Here is a 10607-nt window from a genome sequence, read left to right on the forward strand (position 1 = left end):
ACAAAAATTTGTGCACTGGGGGGGGGGGGGGGCCCTCAGCCCCGCCTTTGCCCTCTCACAGTCTGGGACCCCTCAGGGGTGACCACCTGCTGGGTTAGGCCTGGTCCCCGGGGGATTGGGCCTAAGAAGGCAATTAGAAATCCCTCTGGCAGCCAGGCAGCCCTCGGGGATGTCCACTTGCCAGCGGGGAGGAGGGCTAAACTGCAGTCAGAAATCCTTAGCGCTGGTGAGGAGGCAGGAGTGGGTCCCACCACCACCGCTGTACTGGGAGCCATCAGCCTGGGTTGGGGGTGAGCAGAGGTCCTCCCATGTGAGAGCGCCCTGACCACCAGAGGGGAGGTCCTGGATTGAGGGGCTGCCCCCTGGGGGGCAGGGTGTGTCATAGTGACCCAGTCATTCCCCAGGCGTTCTGCTGTTAGGGTCAAATTTGCATATTACCCTTTTTATTATATAGGATAGAGGCCTGGTGCATGGGTGGGGGCCAGCTGGGTTGCCCTGAAGGGTGTCCCGGATCAGGGTGGGGGTCCTGCTGGGGTGCCTGGCCATCCTGGGTGAGGGGCTGAGGGCCGTTTTCAGCCTGGCCACACCCCTTCAGGGAGGGGGGTCCTGCTGGGTGCCTGGCCAGCCTGGGTGAGTGGCTGATGGCTGTTTGCAGGCTGGCCACAGCCCCTTCAGGGTGGGGGTCCCCACTGGGGTCCCTGGCCAGCCTGGGTGAGTGGCTGATGGCTGTTTGCAGGCTGGCCACAGCCCCTTCAGGGTGGGGGTCCCCACTGGGCTCCCTGGCCAGCCTGGGTGAGGAGCTAAGGGCCGTTTTCAGACTGGCCACACCCCTTTCAGGGTGGGGGGTCCTTCTGGGGTGCCTGGCCAGTCTGGGTGAAGGGCTGATGGCTGTTTGCAGGCTGGCCAAGCCCCCCAGTGGGAACCCTCACCCCATTAGGGTGTTGCCAGCCTAGGTGAGGGGCTGATGGCTGTTTGCAGGCTGGCCACAGCCCCCTGCCATCAAAGCTCCCAGTGGAGGCTGGCTGGAAGTAGGTATCTGGGATTTATTTATCTTCTATAATTGAAAGTTTGTTGCCTTGAGTGGAGGCCACAGCTGGCCAGGGCAGGTGGGAAGCTTGGCTTCCTCCATCGCTGGGGCAACCAAGCCTCCTGCTTACTCCAGTTCCGTGGCTGCCAGCTGCCATCTTGGTTGGGTTAATTTGCATATAGTCACTCTGATTGGCTGGTGGGCGTGGCTTCGGCGTAGCGGAGGTGTGGTCAATTTGCATGTTTCTCTTTTATTAGATTAGATAAGATTAAGCTTTTTCATATAAGCAAGGAGAAAATTCAGCCACTTCCGTGTGTTTTTTCCCCCAATTAATCCTTCTATCCCACTCTCACTTTATAAATAAGACAAAATGAAAGGTGTCACTCTTGAAGCTTCCCTTCCAACTGCATCATGTAAGAACTCCTGTGAGTTGTGTGGACCAGAGTGTATGGATGATGGGAGAGTCCTACCACCCTGTCTCTCTGCCTTCCCAGTATAGAAGACTGGTTATATAGGGCCCAACAGGAGCAGTCTGCTTGAACTTTCACAGCTGTAGCTCTTAAAGCTCAGCTATATCAGTTCATGTAACAGATACCCATAGGCCCACTATTGCCCCTGGTGACCAGGGACACACCTTCCTTCCTCCCTGAATTTTCACCAACAGGGAACAGAAAGTTTTTCCTTTTAAACTCTCAAAAGATAAAAGCTCTGAATGAATCTCTGGCCAGTGGCACTGTTCACACATCCTTTCAAGAAAACTATCTTTGGTGAATCTAGGAGGCTTTTGACCATCCTTCAAAGTACCTACACCTTTTTTTAAAAATGGGGTAGATGTGTAATAGGAATGACCTAATGAACTTAAGGTGAATGTCCGTCACTATCTCATGAGAGAAGAGAAAAGGGACTCATTTATATTTACAAAATAACTAGCATCATGTCTTAGGTGAACTTGAGTGTCACTAATTTTTTAAGGCTTTCTGATTTTTTGTTCACATAGTGCTCCAATCTTTATATTTATTTTGAGGAATATCATTTATTTTTGTTTATAATTGATTTCTATAATTTATGTAAATTGAAAATAAAGCCAGATGTTAATTTATTGATTTTTAATGAAGAATATAAGCTATTGTGTTTCAGCAGGTCCAGTGTAATTGCTGTGTGCTAAAAGACCCAACTGGAAATTGGCCATTAAGTTTGGTAAAATAGAAATAACTAGTGAGCACTGGATTCAGTGAGTTTAGATGCCACTTTCAAGGAATTTTTAAATAAATGGAAACAGAAATTTGACAAATGACAATAGGTATAGATTCATAGGAAGGATTCCTAAAATATGAATGATGGCATATTTTATTCTGGTAATAATCTAAAAGAGTTGGGAAATGTAATGATCCTGAAAATGGTTCAATTTGGGGAGTGATAATAATTTCATGTAATTGCAGATTCATCTATATACTGTTGTGAAGGAAAAACACAGGGTTCCTCATCCCAAGTGTTTTTAAATTTTATGTTTTTCCCCCTATAGAGACAGTGTATTATTTAAAAATCATATTTAAGACAAATGTCAGTACTTTGATGCCTATAAAAAAGGAACTCAGTCTTTGTGAAATAGTGTGGGTAGGGAAAAAGGTTTTGATAGGATGGCATGAGACTTGGACTCTCTCTCTCTCTCTCTCTCTCTCTCTCTCACTAAGCAGCTGGCTGTGTCCCTCCCCTGGCTAAGCCAGTTAACTTGAGTCTCAGTGTCCTTATCCACAGCGTGTTGAACAGGGCCTATTACAAGAGTCTTCTTTTCTGGTTGACAGTGCATGAAGAGATGGGTACTTTTTTTTTTTTTTAATTTACTCAATTAGTTTACAAGCTCCTTGAGACTAAAATCACGTATGTCTTGTATCTCCCAGAATTCTACTTTTTAAATAATTCTTCATCCCTAAGATTTCGGCTTTGAATAAACACTTCCTTTAAAGTATAAATAAGTAAAACAGCTGAGAGAGGAGCCCTCTGCGTCTTCCAGTCCCCACCCTTGGGCTCTGCCTGCTTATTCCTGGGGCAGTGCCTCGTACTTTGAAAACCACTAATCTTTCAGGTTTTCATTACACTGACACATTTATGATTCACCAACACAGTAATCCCACATGAACAAGGAAATCCCCTTTTTGAATTCTCCTCTGTGTAATTTCCTTCTACATAATTTTCCTCTACAAAGAGAATTTCAAATTTCTATATATTTCTAGTCATTCTTGATGGGGATAATTAGCAAAAGAGGGAACTGGGTTTTGGGGAAGAATGGGAGGTTAAAGAGATGGCAGTACTACATAGAAGTTGCTTGTGATGTAACTTTGGGGGAGAGAAAAGCATCTATGTGAAGAGAGAACCTCAAAAGTAGTAAGAGGGACTGACCAGGCCAGATCAGAGGGTGGTGAGAGCTCTCACAGCATGACGTTGAGTCAGGGCTGCTTAGTCCTTAAATATCCAGACAGGGTCTGGGCGTAGGTGGAAAAACAATCCTGGATACATACAAGAGTTTGTATACACAAGAGACAAATTACACTTTGTTTCAAGGATAACAGCAAGACCCAGTAAACAAGAGCAGAAGGTGAGTCATAAGAATGGATGGGGTGTCTGAGACAGAGGGAAGACGCCTCTGAGCACGTATAATATCCAAAATAAATCAAAATTAATATGCATACATTTCATTGAAATTACAGAAGACTGAGGACCTAATGAATTTTTAATAAACAAAAAAAATGTAAAGATTGGAAATTAATTGTATGGTACCCATTACTATTAATGAAGCATGGATATTCCATTTAGTTGCTGTGCTCTTTTAATTTTAGAGGATGTAAAACATTTTAAGGGCTTTCATACTCTCACTTACACCATCAGCTTGTTTACCCTCCTTTTTCAATAAGGCTTTCAATTGCAAATTCTCTTACTTTAGGGATTTTTTCAGGAGCATAATCCCAATAGTCGGGAAGAAATACAGTCTCAATCTTTTAAAAAAATATATATAATATTAAGTGTCATAAATTTTGTCCTTTAATGTTTTACAGAAATAAAGACCCACGTCAATGGATTGCTACTTTTGGTACAACTATTAATCCACCCGCAGTGGAACGAAATGTGGGGAAAATTATCCTTCATGAAAATTACCGTAAAGAAACAAATGAAAATGACATTGCCCTGGCTCAGCTTACCACCCGAGTTGAGTTTTCAAATGTAGTCCAGAGAGTTTGCCTCCCAGATTCATCTATAAAGTTGCCACCTAAAACAAGTGTTTTTGTCACAGGGTTTGGATCCATTGTAGACGACGGTGAGTAGTTCAAAATAATTTACCCGTACAAGTATGTCTTAAACTCTAAACAAGATGGCTTAGGGAATCCTCTTTAGATTTTTCCTAAAAATAATGCTGATGCTTCTAATGTACATGATCCCAAGGAGATCAGGGTGACTGTGGGTTAAAAAGTAAAAGGAATCAGGTCCCTATCCTTGAGTTCACAATTAATTGAAGCAGTGGTAAGAAAGGGGAGAAGCTAATATGGAAGGAAAGAACAGTGTTTTAGGTGCTATAAAATGAGACAAACTTGGGAGTAAATGATTCTAAATTGTATATTTCACATATGTAAGCACTGCTGGTTAGCATATACTTCACACCACAATCTTATGATACTTTGTCTTCTTTTTCTTTTTTTTGTCTAAATTCTTCCTTGTGCTAATGAGGATTTATGGTATTAATAAATATGAAAGTGTTTTGTGAATTTTCATTTTGGTTAATTAATAGAATCTGCATTTTTTTTCCTGTGTCCCACTTCTTAGGAGGTTTAAAAAAATATAAATTCTAAAATTTTATAAACTGGAGATCAGAACTAGGTACTAGTTCATTCCACTTTAAAGAGAGAGAGTAATTATGCCAGGCTAGTGTGGCTAGGTGATTTAGTGTTGACCTATGAACTAGGAGGCCACAGTTCAATTCCTGGTCAGGTTCAGGGCACATGTACAGGGTTGCAGGTTGAATCACTGGTTGGAGGGCATGTGGGAAGCAGCCAATCAATGATTCTCTCTCATCATTGATGTTTCTATCTCTCTCTCCCTCTCCCTTCCTCTCTGAAATCAATAAAAATATATTTTAAAAATATAGATTAATTAAATATTTTAAAGTGGGAAATAAGAAATGTTTAAGGTTATATCAAGGATATCCTGAAGAAACTAGGAGACAAACGTGAATATATCTTAACTGAGCTTTTATTTGTTTATTTTTTTGAAAGAAGTTGATTATGCGTAAGATTTCCCAAATGCAGTATGAACCTCCAACTTGACTTTGTGAAAGGTTATTCTCCTCTTGCTAGCTCAGGGCTACTCACCCACAGCTTCACTCAGGAGTCCTGAGCTATTTCCTTTCCCTTCCTGTGCTCACTTGTGCAGTATTCTCTCCTGCTACCTTCTGGCCCTGTTGTGCTGGCATCTGATTGCTAGCATGTACCGGACATCTGTTCTGTTTCCCACCCTTCAGGATGCCCCTAAATAACACACTACGGCAGAGAGTAGGACAAAGGGCTCTGTGCAGCTCATATCCTGGTCGCCACTTGAAAGCTTTTGGAAAATCAGTCAACTTCCATGAGTCTTAAATTCTTTATATTGAAAAGTGTTTCATTTGGACAAGATCAGTATGATGGACCCTCTCCTCATGGAAAAAAAAAAATATATATATATGATTGCATATAGTTGTAAAGGTGCCAATAGCTTATGCACTGTTAGGATATAATATTGGATTGTATATGCTTATGGTTCTTTGAATGTAGACATTTATGAAACAAAATAAAATTAGTCAACAATTATGTTAATAAAATAATATTGTGCTTTTGCTCCTAGGAAAAACAATTTATATGTCTTCCATGTCTTAGATACAACTGTATTTAAGAGCGTGTTTTTTTGTTTGTTTATTTGTTTGTGTAATAGGACCCACACAAAATAAACTTCGGCAAGCCAGGGTGGAAACCATAAGCAGTGATGTGTGTAACAGAAAGGATGTGTATGATGGTCTGATCACTTCAGGAATGTTATGTGCTGGATTCATGGAAGGAAAAGTAGACGCATGTAAGGTAAGTCCAAAGTCAGGTCAAAACATTGAAAGAAAAGTTTCTATTAGCTATTTCTAAATTTGGCATATATTTCACTTGAGATTAAAAAAAACAATTTATTTCACTAAGGACTCAGTTTATTTAATAATCATAATAACAAACATTATGATATTGAATGTTTACTGTGTGCCAACCAAAATACTTAGCACTTTTTATACATTGTTTTATTTAATATAAAATTTAACCAGTGCTATAATTATATTATAAACTAGAGGCTTGGTGCACAAAATTCCTGCAGCGGGAGGGGAGTCCCTCAGCCCAGCCTGCACCCTCTCTCGCAATCTGGGACCACTGGCTCCTAACCCCTTGCCTGCCTACCTACCTGATTGCCCCTAACCACTCTGCCTGCCTGCCTGATCATCCCTAACTGCTCACCTGCCTGACTGCCTGATCACCCCTAACCACTCCGTCTGCCTGCCTGATCGCCCCTAACCACTCTGCCTGCCTGCCTGATTGCCCCTAACCTCCTCTGCCTTGGCCCCCGCCACCAAGGCTTCATCTGGAAGGACGTCTGGAAGGTCGTTCAGCTGCCTGGTCTAATTAGCATATTATGCTTTTATTATTATAGATTAGGAAATTGCAGTTTGTTGCTTCTATTTCTGGTTCACACAATTTTCTCTGGTTATGTTCTTAAACAAAATTAAAAACAAAAAGACACAGAAACTTCTCTGAAGACCACGTTATTCAGCTCTGTCATCTCTCATCTATCTTGTTTCATCCCCCACTTCTGAGTCTCTCTCCTTTGTCTCATTCTTTAATGATTTTGACTCCTGAAACAGGTTTCCTCTCCACCCCAAGCCCTGCAGTATTAGCACTGATCCATTTGAATGCTGGACTCTTAGTTCCTAGATCTCCTAATTTCCAGTGAGCTTCACCCTTTTCCAGCCACATCTTGAATCTTGTCACCAAAAACTGTTCCATCTACATAAAAAAAATTCTCAAAATCTTCCTTTTTTGCACCTCTCCCCAATCCCTTCTGCCTGCTTTTCAACTATTCCTGTCCCCTTGGCCACAACTCTCTGTGTTACACCCCAACCTACCAACCCTTATCTGCAAACACACACAACCTACACATATGTTCTTTGTGTACCTTCTCTGTTTCATATTTATCTTTAGCTCTTATCATCATTCAATACACAATATATTATATTTAGCTGGTTTATTATCTGTCTCTTCCACTAAACTAGAATATAAGCTCCATGAAGGCACAGAATTTTGGGGGTGGGGGGTATTTTTTTAAAAATATATTTTTATTGATTTCAGAGAGGAAGAAAGAGAGAGAGATAGATAGAAACATCAATGATGAGAGAGAATCATTGATTGGCTGGCTCCTGCACACCCCACATTGGGGATCGAGCCTGCAACCTGGGCATGTGCCCTGACCGAGAATCAAACTGTGACCTCCTGGTTCATAGGTCAACGCTCAATCCCTGAGCCAAGCTGGCCAGGATAGGGAGTCTATGTTGTTTACTGCTCTATTATCAACACCTAAAACAGTGCCTGGCATAAATATTTGTTAGTTGAGCAAAATATTTCATTTCTTCAACTTTATAGAGACCTATAGACCATTGCTTCTCTATCTCATAGTTAATAAATTCTTTAATTTCTTCCATCATCCATTTGTCCAGTTTAGACTTTATTCTCTCTCATTTTTATTTCTATTGTTTTATTTTATATATATCATTTTCTTAAAGCAATTTTGCTAATACCCCAAGCTCACTTATTGCTCTGTTTCCAGTGTTTCTGTCTGACAAAGTCCCAAACCTGGAAGAACTCAACTATTCAATCTCTTTCTCTTTGCCTTAAAGTGGGAGGTCAAATGTTCCTGGAAAAATATATAACAACACATTAGTTCCACTAAAGGTTCTAGATTAAAAAAACAAAACAAAAAAACTTACAATTTTACTGTTTGTTCCTTTTTTCCAAATCTCCTTTTTCTGAATTCTCTCAACAGTTTCCACATTCTTCAGCTTCTGTTTTTATTTTCTACTAGAGGCCCAGTGCACAAATTCGTGCTCGGGTGGGGTCGGCTGGTGATCGGGGGCCGATTGGGGTGGGCCAGCTGGGGGGAAGGACCGCAGGAGGTTGGCCGACCATGGGAGGTTGGCTGTGGGAGTGCACTGTCCATCAGGGGACAGCTCCTGCATTGAGCATCTTCCCCCTGGTGGTTAGTGCGAATCATAGCTACTAGCCAGTCAAAATGGTCGCTTAGGCTTATATATATATACTAGAGGCCTGGTGCACAAATTTGTGCACCAGTGGGGGGGTGTCCCTCGACCTGGCCTGTGGGAAGGGGTTGAAACCAGCTCTCCAACATCCCCCAAGGGGTCGAGAATTTCGAGAGGGCACAGGCCAGGCTGAGGGACCCCACTGGTGCACAATCAGAGCCAGAAAGGGATGTGGTAGGTTGGTCAGCTGGGGAAGGACTGTGGGAGGGCTACAGGGTGTGTCCAGCTCATCTCGCTCAGTCCAAATTGGCCAGACCCCAGCAGCAAGCTAACCTACTGGTTGGAGCGTCTGCCCCCTGGTGGTCAGTGCACCTCATAGCGACTGGTAAACTAGTCGACTCTCTATCCCCGGTGGTCAGTGCATGTCATAGTGAGCAGTTGAGCGGCCTTAGCATATCATTAGCATATTATGCTTTGATTGGTTGAACAGCTGACCGGACGACTGGACACTTAACATATTAGGCTTTTATTATATAGGACTAGGGGCCCAGTGCACGAATTCGTGCACCTTGAAAAGAACTGTGGGCCACTAGGCTGCGGTGGGCACAGGGTCGGGTCTCGGCCCATCCTCTGCATCCCCGCCTGGCCCCTCCTGCCACGGTCCCCTGGCTCCTGTCTGCCTGTAGCCCTGCTCCCGTCGCCACTGCTCCCATGTGCTGACAGTGCCAGCCCCATTTGCACCTGCTGAGGGTGCAGAGTGATTGGGGACAGTGCTGGGTGCTGGCAGCAGGTGCGAGCAGGGCCAGTGCTGGCAGAAGGTGCGAGCACTTGGAGGGACTGCGGCACGCGAGAGCAAAGAATTTTCAGTAACCTCCAGAGGCTCACCCTGATGACAGCAACTGGCGCCCTGCCTTGGTCTGGAGCCCCCACTCACCTGGTCCACCATCCCACCATGGCTGATCCCCGCCATGTTCCACACGTGCCCCCTGGTGGTCAGCACATATCATAGCGACCGGTTGTTCGGTTGTTCTGCCGTTTGGTCTATTTGCATATTAGGGTTTTATATATATAGATAGATCCCTTTATTCTGAACTGATGATTTTGTTTCCCAATTTTCAAAGAAAATAATAATCTTAAGAGGGGACTTTTTCCATCTTCCCGGCACCAGACATACAGACCTGCCTTCATCTGGACCCATTTTATCCACCTTCAGTTTAGGCCACAACAGAGGAGCTACCTCTTCTCTAAGGCTGATTACTTCTCTGCTCAGACTTCTCTTCTTATTGGCATTTTGAAAAAGTTTTCAGTGGCTATTATGTCCTCTCACTCCTTTCATAGTCCACATTTCTTTTGTAACCAGATCCTTCCCCATTCAGTTCTCTCAAGTTAGGAAAAAAAACAAACAACTCTTTCTTGGCCCATAATGTACCCTGTCTTCCCTTTACCATCAAATATTTGGGAAACTGTCTATATGCATTGTCTAATTTCTCAAACCATTTCTATATGGTTTCTGTTCTATCACTTCATGAAAAAATAGCTCTTCTTGAGGTTTTCAATGATGCACCAAACACCTCCAACAAATGATTTTTAGTCTTTTTTTTCTCTTAAACCTCTCAACAGCATTTAACAATGCTAACAAATCCCTCTTTCCTGACATATTGTCTTCCTTTGACTTGTAATGATTTTAATCTTACATCTCTGTCTGCTCCTTCTCTGTATCTTTTTCAGGATCATTCTCTTAATCCCAGACATTAAATTTTGGTCTATTTTATACCTGTTCCTCTTTTTACCCTATACTTTCTCTGTGGAAGATCTATTTATCTTTCCACCATAGCTTCATTATCATCTTTTTACTTTTAGGTCTCCAACTTCCCCTTTGATCTCCAGACATATATATTTCCTCAACCACCACTTTTATCTCCAGACTTACACAAGGGTGGGCAAAAAAGTAGGTTTATAGTTGTGAGTACATGAAAGAGTTTATTCTTGTATTATTACTTATTATATTATTTATATTATTTGTCTTCTTATTCTTATTGTTATTATTCATATCCTTACTTATTATTTATCTTTTAGGTAATGATGGCTGGTAATTTAACCAATGACCAATGAAAGTGGATACTTAAATAATACCTACTTTTGCCCAAACCTGTAGATTCTACTCCACATGGATATTTCAAAGGCATCTCATTTAAAATGTTGCACCTAATTCTGCTCTTATTCCCCTCTCCATCTGATCTTTTCCTATGCTTTGTACTTCTATGAATGGCATTCCCT

General features: G+C 42.4%; 1 protein-coding gene across 1 annotated transcript in view; it reads left to right on the plus strand.

Annotated features, from left to right (window-relative positions):
* The window catches only part of LOC102419762 (transmembrane protease serine 11F), a 63116-nt gene that overhangs the window by 43922 nt on the left and 8587 nt on the right, over nucleotides 1–10607 (plus strand). Inside the window, exons 8-9 of the mRNA XM_023744851.1 lie at nucleotides 4078–4337; nucleotides 5981–6123. Of these exons, the coding sequence (XP_023600619.1) occupies nucleotides 4078–4337; nucleotides 5981–6123 (403 nt within the window). The remainder of the gene's footprint in view (nucleotides 1–4077; nucleotides 4338–5980; nucleotides 6124–10607) is intronic.

Source organism: Myotis lucifugus, unplaced genomic scaffold (genome assembly GCF_000147115.1).
Source record: "Myotis lucifugus unplaced genomic scaffold, Myoluc2.0 scaffold_492, whole genome shotgun sequence".
Classification (NCBI taxonomy): Eukaryota; Metazoa; Chordata; class Mammalia; order Chiroptera; family Vespertilionidae; genus Myotis; species Myotis lucifugus.